This window comes from Echeneis naucrates, chromosome 1, assembly GCF_900963305.1.
Source record: "Echeneis naucrates chromosome 1, fEcheNa1.1, whole genome shotgun sequence".
NCBI lineage: Eukaryota > Metazoa > Chordata > Actinopteri > Carangiformes > Echeneidae > Echeneis > Echeneis naucrates.
Window position 1 is genome coordinate 4,116,777 of NC_042511.1, and position 14,339 is coordinate 4,131,115.

The 14,339-nt window shown below is 41.0% G+C and overlaps 1 protein-coding gene across 1 annotated transcript in view; it reads left to right on the forward strand.

Moving 5' to 3' along the window:
* Positions 1–14,339, forward strand: part of LOC115042399 (collagen alpha-1(XI) chain) — a 33,326-nt gene that overhangs the window by 7,221 nt on the left and 11,766 nt on the right. Inside the window, exons 2-38 of the mRNA XM_029500612.1 lie at positions 2,383–2,550; positions 2,660–2,751; positions 2,935–3,056; positions 3,320–3,482; positions 4,512–4,634; positions 5,634–5,753; positions 5,846–5,971; positions 6,098–6,145; positions 6,818–6,859; positions 7,044–7,106; positions 7,203–7,277; positions 7,882–7,965; positions 8,066–8,122; positions 8,224–8,277; positions 8,367–8,420; positions 8,573–8,626; positions 8,710–8,763; positions 8,853–8,906; positions 8,992–9,036; positions 9,384–9,437; positions 10,323–10,367; positions 10,446–10,499; positions 10,585–10,629; positions 10,712–10,765; positions 10,900–10,944; positions 11,056–11,109; positions 11,577–11,621; positions 11,778–11,939; positions 12,029–12,082; positions 12,171–12,224; positions 12,313–12,357; positions 12,904–12,957; positions 13,072–13,116; positions 13,205–13,258; positions 13,848–13,901; positions 14,027–14,080; positions 14,159–14,266. Coding sequence (XP_029356472.1) covers positions 2,383–2,550; positions 2,660–2,751; positions 2,935–3,056; positions 3,320–3,482; positions 4,512–4,634; positions 5,634–5,753; positions 5,846–5,971; positions 6,098–6,145; positions 6,818–6,859; positions 7,044–7,106; positions 7,203–7,277; positions 7,882–7,965; positions 8,066–8,122; positions 8,224–8,277; positions 8,367–8,420; positions 8,573–8,626; positions 8,710–8,763; positions 8,853–8,906; positions 8,992–9,036; positions 9,384–9,437; positions 10,323–10,367; positions 10,446–10,499; positions 10,585–10,629; positions 10,712–10,765; positions 10,900–10,944; positions 11,056–11,109; positions 11,577–11,621; positions 11,778–11,939; positions 12,029–12,082; positions 12,171–12,224; positions 12,313–12,357; positions 12,904–12,957; positions 13,072–13,116; positions 13,205–13,258; positions 13,848–13,901; positions 14,027–14,080; positions 14,159–14,266 — 2,678 coding nt within the window. The remainder of the gene's footprint in view (positions 1–2,382; positions 2,551–2,659; positions 2,752–2,934; positions 3,057–3,319; positions 3,483–4,511; positions 4,635–5,633; positions 5,754–5,845; positions 5,972–6,097; positions 6,146–6,817; positions 6,860–7,043; positions 7,107–7,202; positions 7,278–7,881; positions 7,966–8,065; positions 8,123–8,223; positions 8,278–8,366; positions 8,421–8,572; positions 8,627–8,709; positions 8,764–8,852; positions 8,907–8,991; positions 9,037–9,383; positions 9,438–10,322; positions 10,368–10,445; positions 10,500–10,584; positions 10,630–10,711; positions 10,766–10,899; positions 10,945–11,055; positions 11,110–11,576; positions 11,622–11,777; positions 11,940–12,028; positions 12,083–12,170; positions 12,225–12,312; positions 12,358–12,903; positions 12,958–13,071; positions 13,117–13,204; positions 13,259–13,847; positions 13,902–14,026; positions 14,081–14,158; positions 14,267–14,339) is intronic.

The window sequence follows — 14,339 nt, forward strand, 5'->3', positions numbered from 1 at the left end:
ATGCTGTTGTGTGCTAGTATATACACACACATCAACAGCACAGAGAAACTTTACCTGATGTGTTCAAGTGCATATAGTTTTTCCATGTCTTGTCTTGTCCTCTTCTGCATTCAGATGTCAGTGCTGCAGATCATCTACTGGTATGTATGAATGAAGTCTCTGCTTATACACATTTGTATGTCAGGAGCAATGTTCCCTGAAGTCTAACAAGCTGCTTTACAGCTTGCGTATCGTTTTAAAGCAAAGCAAGTTTGCAGCTTCTCCTGATAACACGACAATAAACATTTTATCACAATACAAATACCTTGAGGGTCATATAGTGGAATTACACAAATCTTTGCCCAAACATTGCTTATTTTAAAGCTTGGATAAGTAACTTCAAGAAAAAAATAATACCAACACATCCGGAAACAAGAAGCAACAACCAGGAGATGGCTGTCTTAGTTTAAGTGTAAAAACAACTAATTATGGCAGGTTACATCCAGGATTAGCTGCAGTGATTGCATGCCAGTAAGGACACACAACACACATAAACTGTTATGTTAGGAAGCTTTAGATGTGCTTGTTGTCTCGTTGTTGGTACAAAAGTAAATAAGTGTGTTGTCAAATGAATAATAGTTCCTTTGAGCACATTTAACATTGAAATAAACAAACTAAATTTGAAAAAGCTCATTATAATAACAAATTTCTTCCAAAGGCTAGATTCTTTTTCTGTAAGTGTTGCTTCAAAGTTATCCCCAAAGAGAATTCAGGTCTTATTACCAATTTATCTTGTATCTTGGTTGATACAAATGGGTGAACACCCCATAAAAATAGACATTTTACTCTGAACAACGCAGATGTATTGCATTACACGGTACAAATGTTTCTATTTTTCTGGTCTCACAGTACATTTAATGCAATGTATGACCAACATCTCAGTGAAAACAATTCATCTCCTGAATGATATTTATTTATACAGATGTTTCTGAGCCCGCAAAGCAACAACAACAAAAGGACCCTCGTGAGATTTTCACAGCATGAATGGGCTCCGTATCATTGGAGGTTTTACTTGCGTAGTATTAACTGTTTAAGAAAATAATGTGATGGCAGTGCCAGCATGCAAAATTTGCAGACAGACGCACGGACAGATAGACAGACTGAAAAAATGGGAAACAAATACATCTGGTGGTGAGACACTTTGCCAACCTCTTGTGTGCATGCACATGAGCGTGTGTGACTGTGTGTGTTGAAAGGTGCGGGGCAGATGGAGGGTTTACGTAAGCCTCAGAAATACGTGTGAAAAGAAGCAGCACCAGTAGAGGCATGCCCTCCTCTCCCCTACCATCTATTATTTCTTTTATTTTCACTCTTTACCCCCTCATTTTTCTCTCCTTTACCTTCGAATATGTTGCTCATTTCTTTCCTCCCAGTTTTCTCCTCCATGTTCCACCTTTTACTGCTCACGTAGACTTTCTCACAGAGCCCTGTGACCATTGTGTGCCTAGCCCAAATAGAAATGTGTGTTTGTGAATTTGGGTGACGTTTTATTTGTGTGGTACATATGTTGAGCATTTTTGCCTAAGCAGGCTGCATCTGTTAAAAATGTTCAAAGTTCAAAGTGTCTCTTTTACTTTCTGTGCTTCCTTGTGTGTGTTTGTGTGTGTGTGTGTGCGTGCCAGTGGGCTGAGACTTTGTCAGAACACATTGTATATTACATGGCCCTCTTGTATTCGTCCCTGTTGTGTGATGCCAACTGTGGCCATCAGTGCCAGGATGGGCGTTATCATGCAATTACACCAAGCTTCTACAGCGGGTTTATATCCCAGAAAAATGAGTTGGCTGATTTCTTTGTTTGCCTTTCAGTGCTCAGTGGGTTGGAAATTGAGGTGAAGCATTTTATCCACTGTCAATATAAACAAGTGATTAGTGATTATACCGCAAACAGTTTTAGCGTTACTGACCCACTAACTGGAGGTGTGGGTCATGGCTTCCAACTCTCCACAGTAGCTTCTCTTTTCAAAGAGCAGCAGAAGATAAAGGAAGGTGTAGCTGCCACTTGTTCTTAAACAAGCAGACACTCAGATATTCAGATTTATTATGGCCAAAGACATCACTTTCTATGAGATTCAGAATAAATAACTGTGAATGCCATTGATTATGGACAAATCTGGGCAGATCAAAAAATAAACAGTGAATGAAAGTGTCAGCTAGGTACAGCAATTTCATTTATTTAAATTGTTAAATGAAAGAGCCTATTTTTTTTTTTTTTTTTTTGCTCTTGTTTTTGACAGTATGGCAGCAGGAAGGTTCTTTCGGCAGCTGAAAACTGCTTGCAAGGTGAACGGTTGGAATCAGAATCAAACCCACCCGTCCGTCATAGTGTCGCTTCTCCTTTTTCAGCTGATCCCATCGATGTGCTGAAGGTCCTGGAGCTGTCAGAGGACATGGAAGGGGTGTCGTTAGAGGCTGGTCTGTGCACCAGCAGGACGGGCAGAGAAGAGACAGACCTCTCCTTTAAAATCAACAGGAAGATTCAACTGAGCGCACCCACACGGCAGCTCTTTCCTGGTAAGTTACACTGTAGTGGGTCATCCAGAAATCAGTTGTGAGATTGGATGTGTTTGGTCATTGTGAACCTGCGTTCTAATGTGTGTGTGTCTGTGCACGTTTCCACCAGAATCTCCATTCCCTACAAATTTCTCAGTCATGACAACAGTTCGAGCCGCCAAAGGCTCACAGGTCTTCCTGCTCTCCCTGTATGACTCACAGGTACATATCATTCACACAACTTTACCGACCAACATGTTGTTGTTTAATCTAAATGGAACATGGTGAGATTTAAACAGCCTGAAAGAGTTCATTAGAAATTGATTTAGTTGTTTTATTATTCCATTACTCTTCTTTCCCATAATCCCTCTTTTTTCCTTATATCCGTCTCTCTCCATCTCTCAGGGGACACAGCAGCTGGGTGTCGAGATCGGCCGCTCACCGGTCTTCCTGTATGAGGACCATGAGGGTCAGCCGCCTCCTGAACTTTACCCCACCTTTAGAAAAATCAACCTGGCTGATGGCAAGTGGGTAAAAACACAGACATTTATAAGCTTTTGTGTTTACCTTTTGTGAATGTTATTGAGATCATTTAAAAAGCCTTAGGAACCACAATGAAAGCAGAAACCAATATTTATATTTCAACATACAGACTGTCAATGTACTGGATCCAGGGACTTTTTAATCAGGAAACACATTCCCTTTCCTGCTCCTGTGTGAATATCACAAAACTAAAAACTGTAAAATAAATAACTACAAGTCAAATATCTGCTTCTTTCTTTCCTACCAGGTGGCATAGAATAGCTTACAGTGTGGAGGGCCAGTCTGTGACTCTCTACCTAGACTGTGCCAAGCTGGACACCTTGGACCTGCTCAGAGGTTACGACCCCCACGTCAGCACAGACGGCGTCACAGTGTTTGGAACTCGTTTGCTGGACGAAGATGTATTTGAAGTAAGAATACCGCTGTTGGCATATGTTTGCGATGTAACACATTGTCACAATGTTTGACATACTAAATGGAAGAACCATGCTGATCATCTTCAAATCATTTGCTAGTTTTTCTTGAAACAGCACCCCAAAAAAAAACATTGGCAAAAACTACAAGGGCTGAAGACACACAATCGATTGCCGATGTGTAGTAAGAAAGTGTCTCTGCTTGTTGCTGCTTGTTTGATTAGTCCATCAAATTGTGACAAATGGATAATGGCTTTTCTCCTTACATTGCCCTCTAGTGGTTTTTGAATGTACAGCACTTTCTGTGCTGCTTCAAACCTTGAGAGAAAGAAGCTTTTAATAGTTTTAAAATGTAAAACATATTCTTCAAAACATTATGTAGATCCCTCCTCTTAAGTATAGATTTCTTTATTCTTTGAGCTCATTGGTAGCTTTACAAAAATGAACACTTACTAACTACTTCAAATTGTGAATTCATGGAAAATTCCTTCTCAAATCTGTAGCTGTGTGAAATCTTTGTAGACTTTTATGAGTTCTGTTTTTGGTGCATCCTCAGCTGTCTGACGATGTTTAAGTGTGAACTCTGACCTGTGTTTTCAGTGTCAGGTGGTCCGTCTGTTTAACTGAACAACTCCCAGCATGTGTTTGGCTTGTACTCTGCTTCATGTCTGAAGATATGCGCGTGTGTGTTTGTGTCTGCATGTGTGAATCAGAGAGAAATGGAGAAAGTGCCTGTGTGTGTCTGCGAACTTGATGTTGTGGCAACACTTGAGACTTCAGTCTCTGGAGATGATTAGCTGTACATCAATAATCAAATGAGCTTGTTTTGTCACTTTGATGTGACTAAATGAATAAGATAAAGATGAAAATATGGGAGACACGTGGTTTTGACATTACATTCATTAGATTAATGACAAATTGTACATTGAGGACCAGAGATAACATCCGAAATGTGACTGACACTTCGTAGTTTTTACTGACGCTCATATGGTTTCACTAATACTTCATTTTGTCATTGTGACACAGGGAGACATCCAACAGCTCCTCATCGTCGATAATCCCAGAGCAGCACAGACATACTGTCAGGACTACATCCCAGACTGTGATGCAGCTTTGCCCTATGACAGTATATTAGCAGACAATGAGGAGGTAAGAATCTTTTTAACAGAAGATCATGTCACTTGTCAACTCCGGCTAATAGTCAGAGATGCTGTCAGATAAACTGATTGATTCTACCTGGCCCATTCTTTACATGACCCACATGGGAGGCGTTTCAAGGGGTGAATGTTGTAAATCCAGACTGTCATTTTCAAGTGGAGGAGTCTCGGATGCTCCATTTGTAAGATGAAAACTATTGAAGGTATTTATGGAGAATTTACAGGACAGCTATGACAAAAAGATAAATGGGTTGGTTTCTTGTTTATCTTGATGTATTTCTATCTTTTTTTCCCCTTTAAATTAAAGACGCACGCAGAAATATCTTATCAGTAACTGCATCACTAAGCATCAGTCAGTCCTGTTCAGTTGTTTATTTCCTTGCATTTGGTTTGATCCTTCCAACTTAGAATAAAGTTGAATAACTGCCCACCGAGTTCTCAGCTGTTCTTTCTCCATATCCCTCACTTTTCATAGTAAAACAACACAGAACACAGAACCTTTGCCAGGTTCTGTGTGCCAGTGCTCCCACACTCCTGGGAAAAGTTTCAAATCCTCTTCCGCTGCTTCTGTTTGATTTCTCTTCAGGCTCATGGCTGAAAACACTGCAGGATTCCTGGTTTATTATGTTCAGATACTGTATTTTATTGTAACACTGCAAGACATGAAATCAGCTTGAAGAAGTAAATGGAAAACACATTGAAGCATGGATTCGACTGCCATGCTGAAATATGCAAGCCTTGAATGAACCAAAATAAAAATTGTTGATCCTAGCCCAGCTGGAGTTGTACTCGGAAGAGTAGTCTCTTCCTGATATAACGCTTTTCTTGGGGTTTTCATGACATTATTCCCTCAACCTGACAGAGCAGAGGAAGTGTCTCTGGCATCTCAGTGGGCATCTTTTACTGTATGTCCTGCAAGTTGTATATAAGCAAAGAGTTACATGTGTTGACATTGTGGAATGTTCTGGTTTAAATCTTTCATGGTTTTCAGGTGGAAAGAGCACCAAAGAAACATGTGGTGGAGGAGTTTGAGGAGTTTGATTACAGCGATCTCTATGATGACGTGTCTGTCTCCACGGTGGCTTCAGGTCCTAATGTCACTGAGTACGAGGTGAGACTCGACAGCTCTGCTTTGACTCTGTTAGTGTTTCTGTGTCCTTTTTCTGACCCTCATGGAATGTTGTGTGAACATTTGTTGGACAGATTGTTGAGTATGAAGACTATGACAACACAACTGACTATCATGTGAAAGAGTATGAATATGAAGAAGAGTATGATGAGCGTTACGGACCAGCAGAGAGACAACGGGAGTACTCTCTTAACGCACAGGTACAACACAAACCGACATATAATAAGTGTTCATTCAGGTTTGCATGAAAGGAATCTTGTGTGTAGAATTGTGCTATTTATTTAATCAGAATAAATCTGCATATGCTTCTGCCGATGTCTCATTAGGATATACCCGAGAAAGGAGAGAAAGGAGAACCAGCATATTTGGGAGCGGTGAGAAAAATACACAGCCATTTAAAAACACCGCAAATACAACAACACAAATGCTTCACAAGGAACCTCAGAACATTTCCTGGAAAATCCAGGAAAATTGCTTAACATCATAGTTTTTCAGGAAAAATTCTAGGCTGCACTGTGAAGTTAAACGTACTTTTAGTTTGGAAAATTAAAACCATTTGCATTTGTTAACACAGGTTATTTAAAAGGACACTGACAAAGTTCACTAAATGCTAATTAAACAACTGGGAAATATTATCAGCTGATATAAGCTTCCAACAGATATTGCAGATACATAATTTGCATACGTATGCTATGAGGGAGACGCAGTGACATATTCACCGTTTTTTATTTATTTATCTCTATGCTTTCAAAAGTGTCTATTTAATTTCCGTCAGTGCACATAAAATAATAATACTGCAAATCAGTGATAGAGACAATTATGGAAAAGAAATTTAACCCATACTGCCTACCCTCTGCATGATATTCAAAATTTAAAGCATCCACATTCAAAATGTGAATATTATCTACTATATTAATGGATTTATTTTTTTTCTTAGCTAAAATATCTACATAATAAAATGCAATATTTGTCTGTTGTTTAATTAGCACTGGTTTCAAAATGTTCGGACAATACCTAACCATAAACCTCAACCTAAATGTCTGCAGGGAACACAGATTACAGGACCACAAGGGCCTCCAGGACCTGAGGTTAGTGAGTTCTGCTGAATCACTCTGAAACACATTTTACCTTAATCTTCGTCATAAAGACCTGTTTTACACATGGCAAATGTTGACAAATGTGGAGGTGAAATTACTTTTTATTTGGAAATGGATGGAAATATCTTCCATCATTCTAAACTGGCTGACTGTGTTGTGGCCTGTATGATTGCAGGGAGAGGCAGGGTCTCCTGGAATCACAGGACCAGTAGGACCTCGAGGAGACCCCGGGGAGCTGGTGAGGACTTTTCTCTGGTTAAAGTGTGAGTGAGTTCACCACATGCTACGTCTCTATATACAGTTCCTCTAACTGTTTTACTCTGTCTCCACTCAGGGCCCTCCAGGGCGGCCAGGCCTTAATGGAGCCGATGGGATACCAGGTCCCCCAGGCAACATCATGCTCATACCGGTAACAAGAACACACGTCTGTGTTGCCTGAGGCCCCACAAACTGCACTGATGTTGCTCCGGCAGTAATTCAGCCCTATTAACCTCTAACAGAGCCTCAAGACAAATGGAAATGTTTGTATGCTGTAAGAGAAAAACGGGCTGGCTCAAATTGCACAAATTAGTCATTTGATTGTCTTTACAAATATCTCTGGCTTTCCCCTGAATTTTCCAAAAATCATGTATGTTGTACAATTAATCTGTTTGACCTAATTTATGTGTCAGCACGATACCTTGTTTACTGATCATAATTCATGTTCTTAATTCAGTGTTGACTTGGGTTGAGATCTGATGAATGTGAAGGCCACAAATTATGATCCTTCTAATTCATTTCCTAATACACAAATAATTCAGTGATAACCCATACACTGTACGGATACATCTGCATATTTTATGTTTTCAAATGTGTATTTTTAAAATGTTGCCCATCTGCACCTTCTTAATCAAGTAGTGTTGCATATTGGCCACTGGGAGGGGTATTGGGTGTAATTTAAGAGCATCTTTTGTGTGCGTGTGTGTGTGTGTCTGTCTGTCTGTCTGTCTGTGTGCGTGCAATGCTGTATGTAGTTCCAGTCAGGTGGCGATCCAAAGACAGGTGCTGTGGTTTCTGCACAGGAGGCACAGGCCCAGGCCATCCTGCAGCAGACCAAGGTGGTCAAACTCCTGAAGCACGACTTTACTCTAAAACACATGCTGCTGCGTAATTACAGCAGTTTCTGTGTCTCTGTTTAACTCATCCTTCCTTTTCTAGCTGGCCATGAAGGGACCTCCAGGACCGCTCGGGCTCAGGGGAAGACCTGGACCACTGGTGAGTGAGGCCACACCATGAGCATTCACACACACAAGATCGAAAACAGCAAGCACATACAGACTTCTCTGTGTAACTGTATGTAAATGTTTTTTTCCCAGGGTGTGCCAGGTCCCTCTGGGCTGAAGGGTGCCAGTGGAGAGACAGGACCAGCAGTGAGTTAGCTGGTTGTCATGGCAACGTAATAGTGCACTATGAACTAGCTTGACTATCATGTGTGACTTTTTTTTTTTTTTTTTCGTAGGGTCCTGCAGGACTGCCTGGTATCCCAGGTCAGAGTGGGCGGCCTGGGAAAAGGGTGAGGCCATTGATTTTTCCTTACCCAATAAAGCAGCTTGTCTAATTTGTTATCATGTTTTCGTTTGATAGATTGACAGTGATATACTGTTTTCTTGGGCAATGTGTAAATTACGTGAACGTCGTAACTTGCCTGTCTTTGCGTGTTATTAGGGTCGAGCTGGTACAGATGGGGGTCGTGGTGCAACAGGAGAGACTGGAGCAAAGGTGAAGGAGAACCGATGCCACAGTGCACTCACTGCATTATTTTTTCAAAATATGAACTCATCTGTCTTTCATTAAAATTTCAGGGAGATCGAGGATTTGATGGCTTGCCTGGTCTCCCTGGAGACAAAGGACATAAAGTACGTTAGTTGACGTGGCAGTGAGTACTGTTGAGCTGATAGTTCATGAAGCCATTGCCAACATCTACAGTATGTGTGTATTTTCTCAGGGTGACAGGGGAAAACCAGGGGCTGTAGGTCCTGCAGGAGAGCCTGGAGAAAAGGTGGGAAGTCATCGCTGTTATAGGTATTCATGTTTATGCAGAACTGTGATTGTTATTTCAGTCTTAATGCCTGAGCTATCTACAGGGTTCTGAGGGGCCACCAGGGCCAAGAGGACAACCAGGTGACGCTGTGAGTGTTCAACCCAAAGACATGTATTAACATGGCATATTTAAATGGGAACTCCACTGTGGAGATTCGTTCATTTGTCATAGTTAGTATGACTCAGCAGATTTTTTTAGTAACTCATATATGTCAGGCTGTTTGTGAACCTGCTGCAGTCTCCTGCTAAACATTATGGAAGGACAATACCAAATCACTGATGAGCTGCTCATTTAATTAATTAGTTACCAATGACAGATATGTGATGGGAAGGAAAAAGTGAAATTGAAGACAAAAGTATGAGAGCGCGCGCACACACACACACACACACACATTTAATTACATTTAATTGGATGCAATTGTGATGTGTATTTCAGGGCTCCAGAGGTCTGACTGGCCCTAGAGGTCGCCCCGGGCCCCCAGGCCAGTCTGTGAGTTTGAACTTCCCACTATGTTATACATACCTCTTCTTCTTTACCCTACACTCAAAGTCACAGACATTTATCTCTTCCCCTGCCCACAGTAATCTACCTACATATCTAGCTATCTTGCCTCGCTGCTTACGCATGTGAAAGTAAGCCTCTTTTTACCATCAACATAAATTCAACCATAGTGTAACAGTCAGATAATTTCATATGCTAATACCTCTAAAGTGGTTCTCGATTTGTAAAACACGATGTTATATAATTCTTATCTTCAATCTTCCCCTCGCTGCCAAATATATTACAACACCTGAAGCAGATTCTTTCTAGTTGCATAATTTTCACTTGGACTTGTAGCCCCACATGCACCTTTTAGCACCTGGTTACACATTGAGGAAAGCCATGTTTCCTTTATTCATACATCTCTATCTGCTTCTGGTTAATTAATCATTAAACACCAAGGAGAAAGGAGGTGGCAGAATTGGAATTGAATTGGAGAGCTGCCTGATAATCTTTAGTTTTATATAGTTGTAGTCCCAGGAGGCTCATGTAACAAGCCTCAGGGAAATTTCTGTTAAAGATAGGCGTCAAGTGTTGTCACTTCAGTCAGAGTGGAAAATGAAAAAATGTTTTAGAAAAACAATTTTCATGTGATGGAGAAAGACACAGCCAAGCAAACCCCATACTGGGAAATGAATCCATACTGTATAGAGCTTGCAGCTACGCTGTCTGATATTAAAATCTATGCATCTTCCTTCACTCACCTCCTATTTTATAATAAAAAAGTGCTGTCATTTCCTCAAAGTTTTAATATAGAGACTGAACAGGTGCATTCAAGGACGCAGAATAAAAATGAGTCTGTTCTATTAACTGCTGCCTTTTCCCTTTTCACAGGGTATTCGGGGAGTTGATGGTGTTCAAGGCTCAAAGGGAAACATAGTGAGTATAATAAAGCTAGCAGACAGTAGAGCCTGATGACCAACCACTTCCCATGACATAATCTTTTGTTTTTAATAGGGGCCACCGGGAGATGTCGGTGCAGCTGGACAGCAAGGCAACCCTGGAATTGTGGTATGAGAAGAGTACAGATATTTACCAAAATATATCAATTGATGCATGAGTACACATACATATTAATTCTACACCACTCCTACAGGGTTTTCCTGGTCCACAGGGGTTAGTGGGGCTGCCAGGAGAGAAGGTAAAAGGAAGGAAGGAAAGTTGGATTTCACACTTTGGGATCTGCAAGTCTAGATTAATTTTCTCATCTTTTTGTCTGGTAGGGGCCTCAAGGGAAGAAAGGCATGCAGGGCTTACCTGGAAATGACGGTCCTCTGGTAAGAACATGTATTTTTTTTGTACCTTCACTTCTCAATGGACTCTTACTGACATAATACGTTCTCCAACCCTTGTTCCTTACATTAAAATTAGAACTACATGCCTAACTGCAACTTCACCCTCTTTTCAACAGGGTCATCCTGGAAGGGAGGGAACTCCAGGCGAAAAAGGACTTCCGGTTAGGCTGTTGTACTCAAACAAATATCCATGCAAACTATACAACACATGTATGTTTGGCTATTATTGCACATGACAGTCATCTTAATGTGAACTTTCTTTTGATCTGTAGGGTCCTCCAGGGGTGCAAGGCCCTGTTGGATACCCTGGTCAACGAGGTGTTAAGGTAGAAAATATGTTCATGTATATTAACGGGATCTGTTACACTAGAATACCTCAGAAGGAGGATTATCTAATTTTATCAATTGTGTGTCAGAAGCTGGTATTTGAGTCCTGTAAATCTGCTCACCAACGCTCGAGGAATGGCAAGAAAAGTGCCCAATATTTTAAAATTTTATAAAATCGTAGCTATAGCAAAGAACAAATGAAGCCAATTTGAAAGCACATGGGGAGTGTGGTTCTCGCCATGTGCCATGAGGACATTTTTAACCAGCTGGTCGAGGTAAAAGATGTTGATCAATGACCCAAGTTCTTAAAATTCATCAGCTTGACGTTCTTAGTGGAGATGAACTGAATATGAATGCTAGTATTTAGATAGACTCTGCTGCCTATGCTAATGTCACTAACATTATTTCATATGTTTTCTGTTGCTGTGCTGATTCCTCTTTTGCTGTTTGTTTCTTTGTTTGACAGGGAGGAGATGGAGTCAGAGGATTAAAAGGAAGCAAAGGCGAGAAGGTGAGAGAAATACAAAACAGTGCACATATAGAATGTCTTATGTGTCATGTGTTATGTGAAAATATCAGAATAATATATGTATGTCTCTGCTCCCATCTGGGATTTTAAGTTGCCTGATAAACTGGATTTTATCTCTGTTCATGCCTCTGTCTGCAGGGAGAGGATGGTTTCCCAGGGACCAAGGGAGAAATGGGAGCAAAGGGGGATGTTGGAGACAACGGAGCTCCCGGTGCCCGAGGAGAAGATGGGCCTGAGGGTCCCAAGGGCCTGTTGGGTCCCCAAGGAGAACCTGGCCCTGTTGGTACTCCTGGAGAGAAGGTACAATGCTTTGTAGTTTGGTATAATGCTATTTGTAATAACTGTACAAGATGGGATAAGTCATATTGTTTTGTTTTGTTTTGTTTAAGGGAAAACTGGGAGTTCCTGGGCTACCAGGATATCCAGGACGTCAAGGGCCAAAGGTAAAATAAGTAAAATCATCAACACTTTATTTAGTTTTTGTACACATCATTCATGCAAAGTCAAAGTTTGTGGATTCCTCCTCCCTAGGGCTCTGATGGTTTTCCTGGTGCACTGGGAGATGCAGGAGAAAAAGGGAAAAAGGTAAGAGGAGGGTTTTTAATAATCATGATAATATTTTAGAAAATCTGACTTTCCTCATTAACATCTTGCCTATTGTACCATTACCCAGGGTCCTGCCGGACAACCTGGAAGCGCAGGCCAGAGAGGTCCCAATGTAAGTGCTTTTTCTAAAGACATTCCTCAGTTCAGTGTGGAATAAATTGTACCTTTTAAAAGATGACAGGTGTCTTGGAATTGAGTGCCGAAGTGGCCCCCTCATTTAGCTGTCCTGTCTTCCATTAACTTTTGTCATTCAAGGGGCTTGTTGCTGAGAATTTTTTTGTCTTTCTGAAAAGCTAAAACATTTTATGGTGTACTTACACTTAACAGGCAAGTGCAACATCCACGTACGGTAATTTGAAGATAAATGGATTATCTTGTTAGTATATATAGCGAGTGCTTCTGTGAGGATTTAAAAGGTATAATAAATGCTTATGAGACTGGTTGAATGAAAATGTGCGTACAGAGAGGTATTACAGCTTCTTTTGAAGAGTAGTCTCGGTACACTTCTGCTCCTGCCAAAACCCCAACATGTACGTTACAGAAAATCTGAGCTTGCTAAATTGGTACTGGATTTATTTGAACCTCAGCTGTGGGCCCAGTGCAGTAAAGGTTCAGGCATATCTAGGCTCTGGTCTCACTCATGTTTCTTCCTCAACAGGGTGCACGTGGTTCCAGGGGGGCAAAAGGACCCACAGGGAAATCAGGAGAAAAGGTCAGCTGTTTGCAGCCAATAGTAACTTCATCAGTTTTACTTACAGGTAAATGTGCTTATTCTGTGATGTTTCTCTTTTTTCTAATTTCTTACTTCCTGCCAACATTTTTACAGGGCACTTCAGGACATGATGGACCCCCTGGGTCTCCTGGAGAGAGGGTAATAAAAACCCTAATAAACAAATATATTTAGTATCAATGACTGACTGATTGATTGCAAATTATATTGGTTCTATTATATTTTTAAGGGACCTCAAGGGCCACAAGGAAGGAATGGTGAACCAGGGCCTAAAGGATCAAGCGTGAGTGACCAAACATCCATATTCATACATGACATCAAGTCTGGACATTGTTCAAAACTTTTCTGACATTGATACCTGAATATAGATTCTTAAAGATACTTTTTTCGATAACCTTTCTAAAACAAAAAATATATTACACATTATCATTATGTCATTATCTTTATTTTGGATTAGTATCTGCCATGGCAAAGATTAACTTCACCACTGTACCCATTATTAGAATTACTGGAATCTTAAACACTTTTTTGGGGGTTTTCACAAAGTGGCAGAGCCACTGTTTGAAGAGGTGGAGCGGCAGGTAGAGCCATTTTGTCTTTGAGGGTTGTGGTAATTTGTTGTGGCGCTGGACCAAAATTTCACCCTCTGTCAGGTCATTTTCTGATCAGAATTCAGTTTTTCTTTCTGAAATTGCACTAGCTAGAAAGCCATGTATTATGCTATGAATCATTTATAGTGGCCTGCAGGGAATTAATATTCAAATATTTGACAGTTCAGTGTATACAACGGACATTGCATTACATACCTAACTGTGGGAGCCAATTTTGGCCTTGAGCCCCCATAAATTTTCGTCATGTGATGGTGTGTGTAGGGTCCAGCAGGGAAGGATGGACTTCCAGGTCACCCAGGTCAACGAGGAGAGCCGGTGAGTTTGGTCATTTGAGGTCATTACTTTGCATCAGTTACTTTTTTTGACATATGACATGCACACACACACACACACACACACACACAGGTTTTTACCTGACTTTGACATTTCTTTGGCTGCAGGGGTTCCAAGGGAAGACAGGACCACCTGGGCCCTCAGGTGTTGTGGGGCCACAGGTGAGTGTCATGTAATATATCTTGTGGTCAAAATTTCTGTATCGATGTAACTGACCTAATCAATTGTGCGCGTTGCAGGGGAAATCAGGAGAGTCTGGCCCCCCAGGGGACAGAGGTCATCCAGGGGCCCCAGGGGTACCTGGAGAGCATGGTTTGCCAGGAGCTGCGGGGAAGGAAGGTGGAAAGGTGGGATCAATGTTGTTTTTTTTTTTTTGTTTTTTTTTGTCACACTGGTGAATAACATCTCACACAGTTGAGT